Source organism: Microtus pennsylvanicus, chromosome 3 (genome assembly GCF_037038515.1).
Source record: "Microtus pennsylvanicus isolate mMicPen1 chromosome 3, mMicPen1.hap1, whole genome shotgun sequence".
Taxonomy (NCBI): Eukaryota; Metazoa; Chordata; class Mammalia; order Rodentia; family Cricetidae; genus Microtus; species Microtus pennsylvanicus.
In genome coordinates, this window is record NC_134581.1 from 64,609,853 (window position 1) to 64,631,326 (window position 21,474).

The following is a 21,474-nucleotide window of genomic DNA, read 5'->3' on the forward strand; positions in this document are numbered from 1 at the left end:
ATTAGGCTAAGCTGACTGGCCAGCAAGCTACAGGAATCCACTGTCTCTTCCTCTTCAGTTCGAGGATTAAAGGTACATCACTACACCTGGCTTTTTTATGTGGGTTCTGGGATGAAAACTCAGGTTCTCATACTTATGCTGCCAACACTTACTGACTGAGTTTCTTCTCTATACCCTTTTGTTTGTTTTTCCAGACAGTCTTACAAGTGCTAGCCCATGATGGTCTTGAACTCACAATCCTCCTGCTTCAGCCTCATAAGAGCTGGGATTGCAGGGGTGTGCCACTGTGTTTGGCTTGCTTGCTTGCTTCCTTCCTTCCTTTCTTTCTTTTTTGGTACCTGGAGGGACAGCCGTGGGTGCTGGGAACTGAACTCTTATATTTCTGGTTGTGAGCCTAGCCTTTAACGGCTGAGCCATCCCTCCAGGCCTGGCTTTCTTTTTTTAAACTTTTCAAAAATCAAGACATGAATTGCTTCACTGAAGTTTAGTTTATACCAACATTTAACATACAACAGTCATACTGCTATTGAGTGGTGAACAAGAACATTTCTTACTTAGGTAGAATTAAATATACACATTCCCATTAAATTGCACTAATACTCATCAGGAAAAAGACAGACTCAGGTGAATGCTATTTATTTTGTTCCGAGAACTATTTTTTGAGTAATTTACATTAAACTTTCTCAGACTCTTTAGGAAACCAGTAAGGGGCAAAGCTAGAACTGAGTTCTAACAACAAAATCATGTTGCTTCCATTAAACAGGACTGACACATGTAAGAGAAATCATCAAGTCTGTTTTTATATTACTGAGAAAGATGTCTAGCAATTACACAGCAGGGACCTAAGTCAAGTCTCCACCTCATTTAGTGCAGTTCCAGACTAACAATCTTGATGGTCTGAGGACACCCCACTTTTGAAGATGGGCAGGCATGCAAACATCCTATCAGTGTGCACTCACCAGCACTTAACGATCAAGCCTGTTCACAACCTCTCGGACTGTAGCTATGAAGTTTTCATTGTCTTGGGGATTAGCTAAAATTATGCTGTGCAGTCTGTTCATATATGAGTCAATGGTGTCCACTGTTGGCATTTCTCCACTTCCTGAAGTGAGATAAGAAGACACAGTAAGAAAACTTTCCTCATGCAGGTCAGCTTCACCAGCTACATATTTAATGAATCCATGTTAAAAAAAAAATCATGACACTAATGTGGTTTGCCAAACAGACAGATTTTAATTGCACAGGAGAGACTTTCAGACTTCAAAGGCTGGGAACTAATCTTCGTATTTTGTGGTAGTCTGGATGAGCAATGTCCTCTACAGGCTTATGCATTTGTTGGGGACTGTGGACCCCCAGACCCTTAATTTCCCGTGCCGGTGTAAACGACTTGTTTTCCTCTGCTCTGAGCAGCCTGCAGCTGTTCTGAGCACGAGACCTGATGGTAGGGAAATGCTTTCTGATGGCCTGCAGCTGAAAGATCCTGAGAGCTGGGGCGTGGCCAGAGCACTATATAAGCTGCCCCTGAACACAATAAAGGGTGCATTCTTGTTTTAAGGATTACCCATGTCTCTCTCTGTGTTTGTCAGTCTCCAGCCCCTTGCCCAGCTCGCAAACAATACTGTAGCATGTAGCGCGTAGAACAGGTGTATTGCTTTATATGCATCGTTTCTATTTTTTTCCCCCAATACAGAGTTTCTCTGTATAACAGTCCTGGTTGTCCTGGAACTTGATTTGTAGACCATGCTAGCTTCGAACTTACTGAAGTCTGCCTGCCTCTGCCTCCTGAGGGCTGGTATTAAAGGCGTGTGCCATTATCGCCTGGCAGGTTTATGTATTTCAATACTTGGTCCCTGGTTGATGGCAGTGTTTCAGGAGGGTAGGGAGCCAGGTGGGGGCTAGCTAGAGGAATATGTTATAGGGAGAGGGCTTTCTGAGTTTCAACTGGAGTGATCTCTAATCTTCCTGCTCTAGCCACTATGCCCGTTACCTGTTACCACACTTCCCCACCATGATGGACTCTTACTCCCTGGAACCATAAGCCCAAATAAACTATTGCTTCGGTAAGTCTCATGATGTTTTATCATAGCAACAACAAATAATTAATGCATACTCTAAACCAGTGGTTTTCACCTGTGGGCTTCGATTCTTTGGGGGTCGAATGACCCTTTCACAAGTGGTCACCTAAGACCATCGGAAAACAGGTAATATGATTTGTAACAGTGCAAAATTACAGTTATGAAGCAGCATTGACAATAATCTTATGTCCAAAACCACAGAGAAACCCTGTCTCGAAAAACCAAAAAAAAAAAGAAAAAGAAAATAATCTTATGGTTGGGGTCACCACGACATGAGGAGCAGTATTAAAGGGTTGCGCGTTAGAAAGGTTCAGAACTGATGATCTAGACAGATGGGCAATATAATACAGTATCTACTAGTCTACTAGGAGTTGTATAACAAAAGATTTGATACTGCCAGATTTTTCCCATGATCATAATTAAAACGAGAACAAAGGTAAGAAATTCTAGTGTTGTTTTCCTTTCTATTAAAACACCACTTAATTCAAGACAAACATACGTAGAAGAAAATGTTCTCAGGATTTGAAACTTGATCACCCAATGGTTATGAATAGGTTTAATAGTAAAGAATACATTAAAACAGAAGTGGACAAAAATCTAAATGATCAGTCTGGATTATTTTAATAAATATGGATATTCTATGCCTCATTGAATTTTTTTTTTTTTTTTCGCGAGTTGGTCTCACTATGTAGCCCTAGGTGTCCTGGAACTCACTAGGGTAGATCAGGCTGGTGTCGAACTCATAGAGATCCTCCTGCCTCTGCCTCCCAAGTGTTAGGATTAAAGGTGTGGATCATTATGCCCTGCCTAGCTCCCGTTGATGCTTGGGAGGCAGAGGCAGGCAGATGTCTGAGTTCAAGGTCAGCCTGGACTACAGAGTGAGTTCCAGAACAGCTAGGGCTGTTACACAGAGAAACCCTGTGTGTGTGTGTGTGTGTGTGTGTGTGTGTGTGTGTGTCGGGAGGGGGGGGAAGGTGTGGGTGTGGCAGGTGAGGAGAATGTCTTGATGGGACATGTTCCCTCTTTATCTCTTGAGAGACATTTCAGTTTCTCCACATTAATAGCATAAACAATACCCCATCCCCACCCCGACCCACTCTCCCTACCACTGAAAGTGTATGGAGAGGATGACATTACCAGGCAAGGGCATGCTGGCAAAGCTGCTGGTCAACATCTGTCGCAGGGTCTCCAGGTGCTGCTGAAGGACAGTGTTCCGGCTCCGTTCCTGAATCACATCCACCTCCAGCTTCTCTACTGCTGTGCGCATGCTCTCCACATGCTTTTGTAGGGCTGCATTCCTTTCTTCAAACTCCATGTTGGATTTACGAAGCTGGCGGAGCTCTGCCTCACGAGCTGAGGACACAAGCCCCCACCCCCAGAACACATGTGGTAAGAGAAGGCGCCTCTGAGGAGTCCCAGTAACCCTCCTAAGGAAGTTCTGCTTAGCTGTCTCTCATTAGCTCCCTCCTCATCTCCCAATTCTCTTAATGACACTCCAGATAGCAATTTCAGCAATGAAACGCCTGGCTCCCTAGAGCTATTTCAATTCTTAAAGCAACACATTCTATACACAAGATTGCAACAAACAGCGGCAATTCCCAGCATTTTGTTAGATTTTGCTTTTTAAAACTGTGCATGGAGAAGCCTGAAGCAGGGGCTCTCAGGGGTGTCCAAGACAACTGGCTAAGCACAGCAGTGGATGCTCATCTTTCTGGCAATGGGAGCAGCTTTGCCATTTCTTTTCTTCTTTCTTTCTTTTAAAAAATATTTTATTTATTTTTATTTTATGTGTATGGGTATTTTGCCTGTACGTACATCTATGTACCATGAATGCTTGGCGCCCACAGAGGCCAAAATAAGTGCATTAGATCCCTTGGAACTGGAATTACAAATTGCCAAAAACAAAACAAAACAAAATAAAAACCCAAAAAAGCCAGGTGATGGTGGCACATGCCTTTAATCCCAGCACTTTGGAGGCAGAGGCAGGTGGATCTTTGAGTTTGAGGCCAGCCTGGTCTACAGAGTGAGTTCCAGGATGGCCAAGACTACACTGAGAAACCCTGACCTGAAAAGCCAAAAACCAAAACCAACCACCACAAAACAAACAACAACAATACTAACAACAAAGAACAAATCCCAAACCCCACAAAAACCAAAAACCAAAAACAAAACAAACCAAAATCAAAACCAAATTGCCATGTGGATGCTGGAAATGGAACCTGAATCCTCTGGAAGAACAGCCAGTGCTCTTAACCACTAAACCATCTCTCCAGCTCCCAATTTTGCAATTTCTTATTGTGTAATCTGGACTCCCATGCAAGCTTTCATTTATATAGAGGGTTCTAGGCTACCTATCTAAAAACACTGCATTAGTGATTTATATTTATTTCTTTTTGATCCAGTAACCAAAGAAACTTTGGCTGCATTGGCCTCGCTTTTGCTCACTGGTCACAGAGTGAAGTAACAGACATTGTTTGCTGCAGAGTCCTTTCTAGTCCTAAAGAGGGCTATCAGCCTTGCTTTTGAGCAATGAACTCCTGAGACTAAATCCCCTGTCAAAGACTCAATGAACACACACACACACCCCACTGAAGTAATTACCTTTGCTGTGGTTCAGGAATTCTTCTGTAAATATAGGGATGTCAAAAACAGAGCGCTCCTTTACCTCTGTTTCTTTCTATGAATCAAGAACAAAAGTTAGTTCTTAGAAGTTAAATTGAATAATAGTGCCCAAGGCACAAGGATCATGTCTTCCTTAGAGAAATAGCTGGTGAGCAGGAATCAGACCAGGAGAGCCTGGGAGGGAATATAATCATTCATAAGAATGGAACTTCACAGAGCTGGAGCAGTTAGTATCAGAACTCTAGGTATATGACTGCTAGACAGTGAAAGACTAAAACAAACCCAGATGCATTTCACTAATGAAGACAACAGAAGCCCTTTCTTAGTACTGTGTTTAAACAGTCTACAGTAGAGAATTGTGAATGTGGCTGGGTCAGGAATTGAAAAAGGGTATTTTAGTTGTTCTTATTGGTTATGCATTTAAGTACCATCTGAGATGGGAGTATGCAATCAAAATTTGCAGAGTGGAGAACAGGAATTCTAAGCAGAGATGTGCCAGCAATGAACAATAATAATGGCATTCTGTTGGTACTTCTATCTATTTATGAAGGAGTAGTTTATCTTTGGGGCTCCTGTAGACTTTTCTTCAGACAGAGAAGAAACAAACAAACCCAAGAATTCAGAAATAACCAGGTTCTACATATTAGAAATCTAAGGGTTATGTGAGACAGAAAAGAGAAAGAAAGCTCCAATTAATCCACCTATCAACCATTAACAGAAAAAGTATCATAAACTACTGTAAACTACTTCCAACCATGAGCTTTAAGAACAGAGCCAAGGGGCTGGAGAGAAGGATCAGTAGTTAAGAGTGTTGGCTACTCTTCCAGAGGACCCAGGTTCAATTCCTAGCACCCACATGGTAGCTCACAACTATCTGTAACTTCTGTTCAGGAGAGCTGACATCCTCACACAGACATACATGCAGACAAAACACCAATGAACATAAAATAGGAAATAAATAATTAAAACAACAACAACAAAAGAACACAGCCGATATTTGCCTGACATTTCTGTAATGAATTTGAAGTCGAAGGCATAATGAATATAAGCTATTGGTGTTTTATATTCAAAATCTTGCATACCATAAACAGAAGAGTAGAAAGTGAGGAATCTATTGTGAAATCTGAAGATTCCAAAGCCTCTCAATAAGAAAGCAGTAAAGAAAATACCCAGAATTCATTCCTATAAAAATATGTTAAGGTAAGAGATAAAATGTATCCTTTTGCCAATTATGGTGTCTATGGTGGATTACTATGAGTTCTAAGCCAGCTGGGGCTTTATACCATGTCAAGTTTCCCCTCCCCTTCCAACAAATTGTTTCTACTTGTTACCACTAACTTTTATCTTTGAATAAAAGAATGAATTGATGCCCAGTAAGCAGTTCAGCTGTGCGGAAACCTGAGTGCAGGGATCCTGTCTCACACTGGTGTTTGCCTAGGAAGGGGACAGACTGGAGAAACTGCCTTCTGATGGGAAGAGATCAAGACAGGCATTTAAGATGGGAATCTAGTGGTTCATATGCATAATCACAAAACTTGTGAGATCCCTCTAAAAAACTGGATGGAGACCTGAAAATTTATGTGTTTACCCGAGGAACATTTCATTTCAGAGTGCTTAATTTTTACCACATTCTTTTGTTTTCCTAATGGAAGAAAACACCTTTTTCTAGAAGAATTTAAAAATAAACAGCAGGATTACCATCAAAAGCACCACATTTTGACATACACATACCTCTTCCCAAAACAGTTCATAGCGGAGTTCAATGAGACTTAACTAATGCATGGGCAAGAAAGACTGGTTCCGAAAGGGATCTTAGCCACATTCCCAGTAGCTGTCTATAGACTGCAGGTTTACTGTATGCTTTAACTTTATTTCCTGGTTGTGACAGGAAACTTAGGACACACAACCCCAACATACATACAGTGCCATAAGTCCAATCCTAAATCTTTACAAGTGACTTAGAACAGAGCCCTGTAACTTTAGTTCTCTTACCTTTTTCAATTTCCCACTCAGTTGCACATTGACCTCACCATGGGCCCGAGTATTTGCCATTCAGAATGCTAAGGGGTTGGTTGCTTAGCTCTCATGACTATGACACAAAGGGACTTTCTCAAGGTCTTTACTCTCCTTAGAAAGGTAGTTCTATTCTATTCTTTGCCAGAACAGTCCAAACTCAACTCATTTTGTAAGGGCAGAGTCTAGCAGCAGTGAGGTGCAGTATACGCTGCCCCTCGGTACATATTCTTAAGATTATAAAATAAGAAACATTAAAGCAATTAAATGAAACTGTTCAGTCTCCCATTGCAACAGAGACATTCTACCTAAAGGAAGAGTGGTAATACAAACCACCAGCATTCCTCATTACTGAGTCCATTACTTGGCACAGAGAGGCCCCTCCTGAGGGCTTGGATATACTAAATGCTCTGAGGATTGCTCAAGGGATTAAAATCATAAGGATTAGATTACTCCCCATTGAAAGGGTCTAATTTGTTCAGGCTGGGTGTCACTTTGTCATTTTTCATAAATTAAAGGAGAAACAAAATTATTGTTTCTAGCTCAGCCTTCCTATGAGATGAAGATACTTTCTAGAGAATAAAGCTCACAGACTCCTGCACCTAGTGGGCTTTCTTTCTTTGGGAAGGGGTTTCAAGACAGGGTTTCTCTGTGTAGCCCTGACTGTCCTGGAACTGATCCTCTGTAGACCAGGCTGACCTTGAACTCAGAGATCTGCCTACCTCCGCCTCCCGAGTGCTGGGATTAAAGGTGTGTGCCAACACAGCCTGACAGTGGGCTGGTTTTTGATCTGAAAAGATAAGGATATTCTTCACTTTGGATTTCCATTTTGTTCACTCACCGAGTGGAAGGAAAAAGAACAGAGGGCTCTCTGAATGGAATCTATTTCAGCCCGTGATTTAGGACAAGGCTCAGGGCCAGAACTACGAGAGTATGCCATGCATCTCTTGAGTGCGTTTTACTTGAGGACAATTCTTATTATCACGAGTCAGGATACAGTGCCTTCTGCTATGCAGAAAGGCTTCCAGGAGAGCATTTGTCAGCTCTCAGATGATCCTGCTACTTCTGTCCAGGCATCAATGACTTAGGGAATCTCAGTCAATTTAGAAACAAGATCAGCTTCTTCACTATATGGAAACTGGTAAATCTGTCTTCACTAGCATCTGACTGACAGATTGTACTTTAGCATGCACTGTGTTGTCAACAGTGGCTAACTGGGATGCAGGAAGCTACCCTACTGCCTCTAATTTAACTTATCTTTTAATACTTAGTTTATTTTTATGTGTATGTTTTGCTTGCATGTATGGCCATGTATCATGGGTATACAGAGGCCAGAAAAGGGCTCTCCTGGGACTGGAGTTACAGACTGTTGTGAGCTGCCATGTGGGTGCTGGTAATTGAAGCCAAGACCTCTGCAAGAACAGTCAATATTTCTTGTTTCTTTTTTTTTTAAATGATTTATTTAACTTCATTTTATGTGCATTGGTGTGTAGGTGTCAGATCTTGTGGAACTGCATTTTCAGACAGGTATGAGCTGCCATGTGGGTGCTGGGAATTGAATGCGGGTCTTCTGGAAGAGCAATCAGTGCTTTTAACCGCTGAGCCATATCTCCAGCCCCAATATTTCTTGTTTCTGAGCCATCTCTCTAGCCCCTCTAACTTAAGTTGAATAAACTCTTTTATCCTAGGTAAGTCATCCCGCTCACTAGCAAAATGGGGCAGCTGAGAATATGTCTGAGGTGTTAGTATTTTAAGACAGACTAAAGGTCTGTTCTATTGGAATCCTATTGCACTCTTCATAAGAGAAGAAAGTATGTATTTAGAATCCATGATGTTTTAGGTATTTTATAAGAAACATACTTTTTTTTTATTAACTCACTCATACATCTGCTGAAATATTCCAAATACCATAGCACATGTGAACATCGGAGGCCAACCTTGGGTGCCATCCTGGCCAGCCACTATGGTTTTTTGTGATGGAGTCACTCTTTGGCTTAGAACTCGCCAATTAGGCTAGGCTAGGAGGCTACCATTACCTAGAGCGGTTTTGACGTGGGTGCCGAGGATCTGACTCAGGCCCTCATGCTTGCACAGTAGGTACTTTATCAACTGAGCCATCTTCCAGCTTGAAAACCATGTTGTTTAAATTCCCACTACTTTTCAGTTATCTTTGGATTCTTAGAGAAAAATAATTTTTACAGAATACATTCTCCATGCATGAACATCATGCTGGGTGGCATGGTATTGGATAGAAAAGTAATCCAAATGTGAATAAGAGAAGAGCTTGGGAGAGTCACCAGGTCAGCTCGGCTATCTATATGGGAGAAGTATAGCAACTTTGAAGGTTGAAGCAAGCGAGAAGAAATAAAAGGAGTTAAGGAGGAAATGGAACTTAACAGGGCTTGATGACTTCAACTTTGAGAAGCAGAAACAGGAAGATGGAGAGAAGAATGTCTGAGGGTAATCCTGTGAAAGAACAATAGGAACACAGACATGAGGCAGAGGAGGATGCCTGGGAGATGCCGCGCAGGCAATATTCTGAAGGTGTTTGAAATGAGAAGACCCTGACTGCTGTGCTTGAATATGATTAGGTGAGCAGAGATGAGTCCCTGACATTCTAAAGCATGGAATGACCAGAGATTTTATCTTATTTTTGTATCTGTATATTTAACCACCTACCTCTATATCTGAAGCATATAAAAGCAACATAGTCAAACATACAAACTTATGTATTAAACACATACAGGCTGAAGCAAACCAGAGGGAAGAGGTCAACAAATAAGTACATGCCAGTGAGATGAGGACAGGAAAGGAGGTGCAGGGCCTGAGCTCCAGCCCACTGTGTGCTACTGACTAGCTGAGAATCACTTTACCCAATGCTGGAGCTCCTAAGCAACCCCTTTCTGAAGTGGATGACAGCATTTGTTGATGATAAACTATGGCCAAGTTGCAGCCTCTATCTGGCTTCCATTTCTGGGTCTGATTCTGAATTCCAACCATTTCTTGGCATTTAAAACTAATGAAATTCTTAGACTACAGGAACAGATTGGGGTTAGGGACTGCAGTTCAAAGGCAGATTCATGACATAAGTGTCTACCATATGTTAAGAACCCCTGAGCCAAAGCAACTCAGTCTGAATTATGGAATAAAAAAGTCTGTACCATTCTTGAAAAAAAAAAAAGAAGTAGCAGCATTTCAAAAAGCAATATTATTATAAGTATATATGGGTATGCAGACAGAAGGCTAATTACCTCATGATCGTGAGTGGCCTGTCGGGCTGCATCTAAAAATATGAAAAAATAAAAATAATTAATCCGAAAAAGAAAACAATAACAAAACCCAAGTAGATGACTGTGCCAACCACAAAACTTGCTGGTATCTGCAGACTTTCACAACATATGATATTTTTATTCATGGCATAATTAACTGTCAGTCAACAAGAGTTAAATAGCCCCCCACATCTACAGAGCACACAAGCAGGTATAAGGAGACATCAGATAGTTGTGAGAGCAGGTAGGAAACACATGCCAAAGGTTTGAGCAGCCTAAATGTGCAAGTGTGAAGATGCTGTGGCTAAGGGATGCCAGACCAGTGTGGGTGGTGTGCCTTTGGCAGTGTTTCCTGGAGAGGGGAACTGGAGCAAGACTTGTGAGGATGTGATGTACCATTTCAACAGAGAAAAAAGATCCCGTGAAGACATAGATGCCATCTCATTCACTATAGCTCCCTCAAGGCCCACAACAGATCTGGTACTTAACAGAAGAAGCTCAATAGAGCGTCCTTTGAATTCATGCATGAATAAATGATTAAATAAAGAGGATCATGGAGGTAGAGAAGAAGAGCACAGAAAAGGCTTAGAAGTGTTAGGGCAAGTTAGTTACATGGTTTCGTAGACAGACTTGTTCAAAAGTAGAGAAGCACCTAACTTGAAAACTAGACCAAGAAAGGCAGGTAGGGAATAGTAGTTTTGGTGCATCAGCCAGATTATTGATCTTAAATTCAAAAAACCAAGCAAAGTGTCAAAAGAATGATGTAATTTTGGTAAAATTCTAGGGTGAGATCTCTAAGTGAATACAGGACAACAGAGAGATAACAGAAACACATCTTTCACATTTGCCACCGTAACAGTTAGAATCATAATACTCCAACAAGTTAAGACAAACTGCACTTGGTTCTGATACCTTGCCTATGAGATTTGCCTTTCTGACGGTCCTGGGTTTTCCTACTGAAGACCTTGTAGGCCTCGGTCTTCTGATACTGCTCCAGTTCCTTCATGTAACGTTCCTTATCTCTGTCTGCTTCATCAAGGTAGCGCTAGAAAAGAAGTGTGGGATTATTTTCAAGAAACTGAGAGGTTAGGTAAAGTATCAATTAGCTTTTTAAAGAAAGAGTACAATTAAAACAAGAAAAAAAAGTATACAGTATGTTGTAGGAGAATCTGAAAGCAGGTATAGAATAAAATCTTTTTTTCCCCCTCCGAGACAGGGTTTCTCTGTGTTTCCCTGGCTGTCCTGGACCAGGCTGACCTTGAACTCACAGAGATCTGCCTGCCTCTGCCTCCCAAATTCTGGGATTAAAAGTGTGCACCACCAATACCAGGTGGAATAAAATCTTTCAATCATAAAACAAGCAAGGGCTGTTGAGGAGACTTGGTAGGGAAAGGTTTTTGCTGCCATCCCTGACAACTGTAGTTCGATCTGGGTGACAGAGACAGCTTGTGTCTGAAAGTTGTACCGACCTCTGCATGTCTACACACACACATTAAATAAATAAATAAAACACATCATTAGAGAATAAACGAGTGATTGATTGACTTTCTAGACTGTGTATTGTTTTTCCTAGTTTAATGAAGGTAAGTTCTATTGAGAGCACCAACATAAAACATTCATGAAGATTACAGTCAACCATCTCCCTAGCCTTATAGATAGAATTTCACGTGGCTACTGGAGTTCTTCAGAGGTCTGAATTCCATATAGGCACATGTTCCCAGGGGAAGGGAAGGAATATTAGTGTGTTTTTCTACTCTCAACTCATTTTGAGGGAATGATCTCATACATCCATTGGCCCTTTTAAAAGCCAGATGAGTGGAACACTAATGCTGGAGAACACGAAAAGAATGATCTCATCCGATGGGCCTAAAAGAGACTACTCTAAGAGAGCTTTAGCTCTATGCTTTGATCATTCTGTGCTATTAATTATTTAAACAAGTTCACTGATCTCCAGAATTGTTTTGCTTAATGCTTTGTCCATTTCATTCATCAAATTAGGTGTAAGAAAGTATAAAAGGTGCTGCCTGTAAAGGAGCAATCAGATTCAGAGGTTATGTTAGAAATCCCCCCACCCCGCAGAAATAAGGGGTTGGCTAAATCTGGGACGATTTAAGGAACAAATAAATTAAGCATGGCAATAAATTATAAACTGCTGAAAAATATATTATATCATGAATAAACTTTATTATATGAATTATTTATGATCATACCAATAACAAACAGAATATAGGCAACTGTTCAAGAGGAGGGAACAAGGCCCCTGTATAGATCAGAAAGTTGAGGACCAACTGGTAACTGAGTGAGGAATGTTGGATTTGGAAAAATTACCATTTTGTAAACATAATGATAAAGATTAGAAAAAGTGAAACTTATCTATAAATATTATGCCTAAGGGGACACCTTTCTTTTCTTTTTGTTAGCAATAGATGCTGTTTTAGAGTTTTTGGATGTTCTTGTACTATTTTCATGTTTTTAACTTTTTGTGCATTTGAAATTACTTCAAAATAAAGTTGACCAAACACATATAAAAGCCTTCCTAAACAGCTAGCAGTGGTTATCATTAGAGAACCACTGTTATTTCTGCTTTCTGTTTACACACTTACTACTACCACAAAAAATAAAACTTGAGCATGCATTAACTTTGAAATAAAGATAAAAAAATAATAAACTGGCAAGGCATCTGATGACCTCCTTGTTATAAACTGCTTTCTGTAAGCTTGCCTACCACAAACACAAAGCTTCAAATTGAAATTTAATCTCATCTCTTTGAATTTTTTTTTTTTTTTTGGTTTTTTGAGACAGGGTTTCTCTGTGGCTTTGGAGCCTGTCCTGGAACTAGCTCTGTAGACCAGGCTGGTCTCGAACTCATAGAGATCCACCTGCCTCTGCCTCCCGAGTGCTGGGATTAAAGGCGTGCGCCACCACCGCCCAGCTCTCTTTGAAAATTTTGAATTCAATTAATTCCCAAGATATATTTTTCAATTTAGTTTTAGTCTTTCTGGAATCCATTTTAAAAAGTGCAAGCCACAAAAGAATTTAAGGCATAAAAGAAATATAGATGTTTCAGATGCCAGGAAGCTGGGGCTTTTACTGCAAAGCCCGTCTGCCCCAGTTACCATCATCCCTCTGCTGCAGTGGCCTTTCACCCAGTGCATGGCTATCTTGTGCTTAATTCCCTTCAGTCTCTCCTAACGAAGAGACTTGTTTTAGTTTGGCAACACGGTTAGTTTCTGTCTTAGAGGAGAGCGATCAAGTAGTTCTGCTTTATTTTCTGTTGTGGTTAAATTTGCTAGAAATCTAGTTAAAACAATTGGTAAAGCAATAAGATCTTTTTCTTAAATAAAATTCTTATGTGAATTGAAGAATTTTGGCAAATGATTTTTCCCTTATTTTTATTCATGACTTTCATTTAGCTCAATAGAATACATTACTTTGATAGATTTCTTAATTTCTTAATATTGAACCACTTTTCAAAACATTCTTCTGTGAACTCAGTATACTCATCAAATAAAATGTAGCTGCTTTGGTTGGGGGTGGATTCTAGAGTCCTTGCCACTCACAAACCTCCAACAACTCTTGGGACAGCGTCTACTCACTGTGCCAGAGAGAGGAACTACATGGACCCTGCTATTATGGTCTTCTTTTCCTTCCCCATCGAGTTTCTGGTGCTTTCTCTGTTTCCATATAGAAACATAATTCCTGTTTCTGTCTCCCTCTTTATATGACCCTCCATGGGTGCCTGTCTTTTTTCTCTCCTTCTGTGAACATATTATTGGATCAGAGCCAATCTGAACCAGTTTGATCTCTCCTTAGTTAATTACATTTGCAAAGGCCTTGTTCTGAGACTGCAGACACAGATTTTAGGGTACATGCTCTCAACTTCAGTGCACAAGGCCAGCAGTCTGAAATCTCCAAGATGTGGCACTGGTCAACTGCCACACAACATCTCAACATCTTCCTTATAGAGCCTTTTCTCATGTTCCTTTTGCAGCACTGGAGATTGAACTGAGAACCCACGAGTGCTCTGCTCCAAGTTACCACTCAAACCCTTTTTGTACTTTTTTTTAGTTTAAGATGGTCTCTAGCTAAGCTAGCCTTAAATTTATTCTGTAGCCCTGATGGTTCTGCCTCAGTCCCCAGGGCACTGTGACACAACTAAAGAACCAACTGTCCACCGTCTTGGCTTTTCTGATAGAAATATTTAAAAATATATTTATATCGTACTATGTTCTCCCCCCCACAATGTATGAACATATGTCACACCTATGTAGGTGCCTTCGAGGCCAAAAGAGGGTGTCTGATCAGTTGGAAGCTGAAGCTACAGGCAGTTGTCAGCCATCTGACATGGGATCTGGAAAATGAACTCCAATTCTCTAGAGGAACAGTGAGTGAGCACAACCACTGAGCCATCTTTCCAGGTTCCAAATAATTTTTGAGATATAATCAAAACAAGCCAAGGGCCAGAAGCAAGAACCATCACCTGTTTCTCCTCAGGAGGCAGTTTACTCCACTCATTGCCCAACATCCTTGTGATTTCTGGAAACGGGACCTCTGGTCTCTTTGCTCGAAGCTGTTCTCTACGCTCGTTCATGAATCGAACATATCCTGTAAGGGGGGATTTGGGTGCATTGCTGTCTCGGAGAGGTTTCTTTCTTTTTCTCCCTTTGGACCAACCTCCTCGTTTACTTCTTTGCTATAAAACAAAGCAAAATGAAAAACAAAAATAAAACAATAATCACTCAAGTAACCCATCAACAATAATAACAAACACCAATACCAAAAGAGAATTTGAGCTGCATCTTCCCATGAGGCCCTGGATATTCAAAGCTCTCAGATCAGTCAGGTACAAAAGACTACAACGCTATGTAAAGAGCTTCAGATATTTCAACTGTAGACCCTTTAAGGCAGCAGTTCTCAATCTGTGGGTCGAAACCCCTCTGGAGGTCAAAGGACCCTTCCACAGCGGTTGCATATCAGATGTCCTGCATATCAGATGTTTACATTATGATTCATAACAGTAGCAAAATTACAGTTGTGAAATAACAATGAAAATAATTTTATGGTTGGGGTCACATGACATGAGGAGCTGTGCTAAAGGCTGCAGTATTAGGAAGAGTGAGAACCACTGCTCTAAGGCATTGTGCTGCAAACTAGGGAAATAGAGCGCTATTAAATTTTATTTTTGGAAACAGGGTTTCTATAGGTAGCACAAGATGGCCTCAAACTCACTATGTATGTCAGGGTAACTGCAAATTCATGGTGATCCCCTGCCTCAGCCTCTTGAGTGCTGGGATTCTAGGATGCATCACCACCCTTGGTGTGTATAAAGGGCTATTTTGGTGCCAATCCTAGAATATGAGAATATGATACCACGATCATGCAAGCTTTGGCCTTCCTTTACACTTTCTAACAGGGATTTCCACATGAGAAATTCAGCAGCACACACATGCACTGTGCCACAAAAGCAGACACTGTGACAGGAAACTAGAATAAGATGTCACATGCACCAAGTGCAAGAAGAGCTGCCGCATGGAGATTAAAAATAATTCACAAAAGTGTTCTTCACTGATACTAAAGACCAGTTAATGTCCCATAGCAAATAGCATATAGATATTTAAATTAATATTTAGGTATCAGGAAACTATCAGTAACATATAAAATGAAGACAAATTCTTCAACCTAATGATTCTTCCTTAAGTTAGAAGTCTTTATATACAGATCAAATCAACTTTTAGGATGCTTAAAAAAATACTACATTGTCACTGATATTTTACCACAGCCTTTCTTCTTAGCCTTCTGAATGAGACCTAAGCATATCATGTTTTTGCTCCATAATCTAACAAACATAGTCTATTAGTTTATGTACCACGGTTATAGAATTCTTATTTCAGAGAAGAAAAAGGTAAACAAGATTAAAAACAATAACAAAAGCATCTATTTACTGTTTTACTGCACTCTTTCAAACGTATGTGAATGGTGACGGCCCTCCGTTTGGCAAATAGTGTATTAGAGATTAGATTTCCAGTTTTTGTTTTATGTTTTTGGAAACCTAGGAACATGAAGCTACTAAGGAGCCTAGAGATGTATAGCTCAATGGAAATGTGCTTAGCATGAATCCCCAGCACTATACAGCCACACAAACACCTGTAGTGGCATTTCACTTGTATTTTCATAAATAAAACTTGCCTGAGGATTAGAAAAGTAAAATGGCCACACTGGCTAGTCTTATAGACCTGGCAGCAATAGCACACACCTTTAATCCCAGTAGCCATACTAGTTTGCCATGGAAACTAGAAGGTAATGGTGAACACCTTTAATCCTAGAACTAGAGTGGACTATAAAACAAGAAGAGACAGCTCTTAGACACAGTCTTATTCTGAGATTTCTGGAGGTAGGATTGCCAATACAGACTGAGGTTGAGTTAAATAAAAGCCAGTGGCTAGCTGTTTTGCTTTTCGGATCTTCAGGTTGAACCCCAATATCTGTCCCTGAGTTTTTATTTATTGTGTATCAAACCCTCCCCAACACACCACAACGAACACATAACAAGTCAACGGAGAGCTGCTAGCATTCATTATCTTTAAGAATGCTAACGGGATAAATGAACAAACTAGTCTTTTCACATAAAAGAAAAAATTAATGATGCTTTTTTTTTTTGGTCTTAAAATCAAAACAGTGAAACGTGATTAGTCATCTATGAGGAAGTCTGGAGGTCCAACAAGGACATGACTGCTCATGCCCACACTGAATCTTTGTGTGATTTAGAGAAAGATGGATCCTTTGGGGGGAAGAAGGAGTCATTAAGTGGTCTGAATCCTTTGGTTCACACAACTTTGTGCTGCCAGGGCTTGTGAGCAGAGTATAGCCATGAACAAGAGCATGAAGACCTCTCAGTAGCTACCTAATTAATTAATTCATTCAAAAAACAAATATTTGTCAAGACTGAGCACGGTGGGTACATCTGCATTACCACCTGCAGCTTGGGTGCGCTGGACCTTATATCAAAATAGCAATAACATCAATAAATAAAAACAAAAATAACACAATAACTCCTGAGCACTGTGGAACATTCCATAAGAGGCAGTTACATTTAGTTAGATTGAGGATAAAGAGACTCTATTTGGTTTTTTTCTTTTTCTTTTCTTTTCTTTTCTTTTTTGAAACAGGGTTTCTCTGTAGCTTTGGCGCCTGTCCTGGAACTAGCTCTGTAGACCAGGCTGGCTTTGAACTCACAGAGATCCGCCTGCTTCTGCCTCCTGAGTGCTGGGATTAAAGGCGTGCATCACCATGGCCCGCCTAGTAGACTCTAGTTGTAACTGTGCCATTAAAACCATTGATATGCCTCTAGGTATAACTAGAGACAGGTATGAGAAAACTGGGCAAGTGTCAGCCCAGGAAACTAAGAAGTGAGGTGGCAATCACTTCATTCAACAACCCCTTATATGCCTGTTGCTTTGGAAGCCCCAGAGGACAGTGACAGAAATTTTTCTTTTTTTCTTTTTTTCTTTTTTTCTTTTTTTGGTTTTCTGAGACAGGGTTTCTTCTCTGTGTAGCTCTCTGTCCTGGAACTAATTCTTTTTTTTTTTTTAATTTTATGATTTATTTATCTTTATTTTATGTGCATTAGTGTGAAGGTGTCAGATCCCCTGGAACTGGATTTTCAGATATTTGTGAGCTGCCATGTGGGTACTGGGAATTGAATCCAGGTCCTCTGGAAGGGCAGTCAGTGCTTTTAACCATTGAGCCATTTCTCCAGCCCTGGAACTAGTTCTTAAAGACCAAGCTGGCCTCGAACTCACAGAGATCCACCTGCCTCTGTCTCCTGAGTGCTGGGATTAAAGGCGTGCACCACCACTGCCTTGCCATGACAGGAGAATTTTAGCTTACCTCATCTTCATGTCTCTGCTCATTGCCTTCTGCAGCATTGGAAGACTCACTCTGAAGCATCTGGCCCTGGGAGAGATCCTCCACAAATTCCGGGTTGTTGGTGGATGATGTGGCTGCGCTGCTGTATGGACCCTCGGGGTGTGTTAACCTGAGCAACAGGTAAAAGTATGTAAGTCTGGTAAGGAAGGCAGCAAAAGTTTCTCTTATCAGGCTGAACACAAATTTTCCTGCCACCAAAAGCACATGTTAGTACTTGAATTACTTCCAACACCACAATCTGTATGAAATATAATGTTTCTGTAGACATTTCCTAATAAAACCAACTCTAATCTCTGTCCAAAACAATGACCCTTCTTTCCAACATAGACTTCATGTTTTAGCTCTGAGCATGCAACAGAGATTGGCTTTTATATGTTACCTTTCATGTATTTCCTAATGGACCAGATGAGCAAGAATAGGGGTTGTCTAGGTACTTTGGTCCTTATCATAAAAGAGCCATTTCTTAAAGAGCACAGGAATAACTCTTATGGAATATAATAGAGGTTATAATTTCTTAGATTATAGATTGAATAACAATTAGAACATTTGACTATCTGGTACAACACATTTAAATATAATTTTTTTTGTCAAGTATTGGAAATCAAGCCCAGAGCCTCACAAATGCTTGACAAGGCTTCTGTTCTGAGCAATAGCCATAGCCCAAGTATAAATGTTAATTAGGCAGGTAACTATTCTCCTTCCAATAATACACTCCTACTGAGTTCTGCTAAGAAACAGACAAGGAGGGTACAGAGAGATGACAGATGAATCTAAGACTTGCATGTGCAAGTAAGTTATTTATTTAATTTTTAAAGAGGGATACTGGAAAGGTAAGAGAGGCAGGAAAATGGATAATAGATGAATATTTGATTATTACTCTGAAAGAATACACACTCTATAATCAGCAATAATCATAATGCAATGTAAATACTGCAATAGATGTTTAGAGAAAATGTCATAAGAGGAACTGGAGAGGGTCAGATAAGTTTTCTGTATGTGTAGAGGCTGCTAAGAAAGATCTTGAAAGATGAATAGGCACCCGATGTGGAATTCCCCTCTGTACGCTATGAATGTTTCATTCCCATTGGTTATTAAAGAAGCTGTTTCGGCCAATGGCCTAACTAGAGTAAAGCCAGGCGGGAAATCCGAACAGAAATATAGAGAGAAAGTAGGTGGAGTCAAGGAGACACCATGTAGCTACCGAAGGAAAAAGATGCCAGATGCCTTACCAATAAATAGGCCACAGCCTCGTGGTGATACACAGATTAATAGAAATGGGTTAACTTAAGGTGTAAGAGCTATCTAGAAATATACATAAGCTACTGGCCAAACAGTGTTGTAATTAATATAGTTTCTGTGTGATTATTTGGGTCTGGGCAGCTGGAACACAAAAGCAGTCTCCACTTATAGGCACAAATCAGGTAAACATCATCATCCTACGCAGAAAGAACAAGGTCTAAGAGAACAAAGGGTCCAGTTAATTAAAAGCTATGCAACACATGAAGGAGTTTAAACACAAGCAGGACAAAGGACAGAGGAGCAAAAGCTAAGAGACACAAAAGGTGGAGATTGGAGAGAACTGAATGAATGTATGATCATGAACAGTGAAGGAAAAGCAAGAGTCCAAGGTAATTCCCAGGTTTCCAGCAGGTGATTAGGAACTTACTATTATCATGGACAGATTAGGATGTATTGATGAGAAGACACACAGATGAGATGATGAGCATGAAATTCTTACAGCATAATCAGTGGAAATACCCTATGGACAACTGGGAAACATGTCCTGAGATACAGAGCCTGAACTGGCTGTCTTCTGTAATCAGGCAAGGCTTCCAGCAAAGGGACTGGGACATCAACCCAGCCACAAAATCTTCCTTTGACCTACAGTTTGTCTGCCCTACAAGACATAATGGGGTAATGGTGACACAGAACTTGTGGGAGTGGCCAACCAATGACTAGTCCAACTTAGAGGCCTACACCATGAGAGGGAGCCCATGCCTGACACTGCCTGGATGGCTCAATGACCTAGGACAGAATCAAACACAACTGGCCAAATAAATAAATAAATAAAAGTCAATGAAATGATTCCTAATGATATTCTGCTATACTCAAAGACTGGAGCCTACCCTAATCATCATCGGTGAGGCTCCATCTAGCAACTGATAAGAGCAGATACAGAGACCCACAGCCAAACATCAGGTGGAACTTGGGGAACCCCACAGAAAAGGGAAAGGAAAGATTGTAGGAGTCAGAGGGGATAGAGGGCACCAGGAGAACATGGCCCATGGCCCACTGAATCAACTAAGCATGGGCTCATAGGGGCTCACAGAGACTGAAATGACAATTATGAAGCCTGTATAGGTCTGAGGTAGGTCCTCTGCATCTATGTTATGATTGTGTAGCATGGTGTTCCTGTGGGACTCCTAACAGTGTGAGTGTGTAACATGAAGGGGGGCCTGCTTGTTTGTTGGGTTTCTGTCTCACCCTTTACCCCACAACTGTTTAGCCCCAAAGAAAATCACACATAGGTCTCCATAAATTATAAGCTGATTGGCCCATTAGCTCTAGTCTCTCACTGGCAACTCTCACATCTTGATTAACCCATTTTTCTGATCTATGTTAGCCATGTGGCTCAGCACCTTTTTCAGTGAGACAGATCACATCCTGCTGCTTCGGTGGTCTGGGCAGGAGTGGGAGGAATCAGCTTCCTCCTTCCCAGAATTCTCCTGTTCTCATTACATCATTTCTACTTCCTGTCTGATTTTCCCGCCTATATTTCTTGCCTGGCCAATCAGCATTTATTTAAAACATGATTGACAGAATACGAACAATTCTCCTGCACCAGGAGTGTGTGTGTGGGGTGTCTATGAATCTTTTGCTCTTGGGATCTTTTTTATCCTACTGGGTTGCCTTGCCCAGCCTTGACATGAGGGTTTGTGCCTAGTCTTATTGTAACTTGTTATGCCATGTTCGCTTAATATCTCTTAATAAGCCTGCTTAAGGGAAATGGAGGAGGAGTGGAGAGGGGAAGGGGGGCAGGAAGGAGAGGAGGAAGGGGAAACTGTGGTTGGGATGTAATGTATCAAAGAATGATAAAAGATGGAACAAGAGCTGCAAGGCAGCATCCAGGGGAACCATTGCTGGGAATTGTCCAGAAAGGCACTGAGAAGAAAGGACTCACAGAACACAGTCAAAATAACAGGAATTTAAAAGCAAGTGTTAGAAATATTGGGAAAGGAGAATCAAGAATTAGGAGAATGCTACAAGAGAAAGGACAGGGAGACTTTAAGGAAGAAAGGGCAGTAACTAAGAAAAAAAGGCGTTAAGGTCAAATAAGACAGGCTAGCTGGGTGAGGTAGGGAATGCTTTTAATCCCAGTACTTGTGAGGCAGAGGCAAAAGGATCTCTGTGAATTCAAGGCCAGCCTGGTCTATATTATAATCAGTTCCAAGTCAACCAGGCTACCAAGTAAGACACTGTTAAAAAAAAAAAGCAAAAACAAACAGACATGCTAAAAACATTCTGTTAAATTTGGATCCCTGAAGGTTATACAGCTTTAGGGGAATATA

General features: G+C 40.8%; 1 protein-coding gene across 2 annotated transcripts in view; it reads right to left on the bottom strand.

Annotated features, from left to right (window-relative positions):
• Positions 1-21,474, bottom strand: part of Hmg20a (high mobility group 20A) — an 83,966-nt gene that overhangs the window by 5,951 nt on the left and 56,541 nt on the right. For both annotated transcript variants that reach the window (XM_075965830.1, XM_075965831.1), the window contains exons 3-9: positions 17,867-18,014; positions 14,460-14,672; positions 10,892-11,024; positions 9,962-9,993; positions 4,677-4,752; positions 3,213-3,428; positions 960-1,102 (exon numbers count right to left, since the gene is read on the bottom strand). In XM_075965830.1, the coding sequence (XP_075821945.1) occupies positions 966-1,102; positions 3,213-3,428; positions 4,677-4,752; positions 9,962-9,993; positions 10,892-11,024; positions 14,460-14,672; positions 17,867-18,014 (955 nt within the window). In that variant the 3' untranslated portion in view covers positions 960-965. The remainder of the gene's footprint in view (positions 1-959; positions 1,103-3,212; positions 3,429-4,676; positions 4,753-9,961; positions 9,994-10,891; positions 11,025-14,459; positions 14,673-17,866; positions 18,015-21,474) is intronic.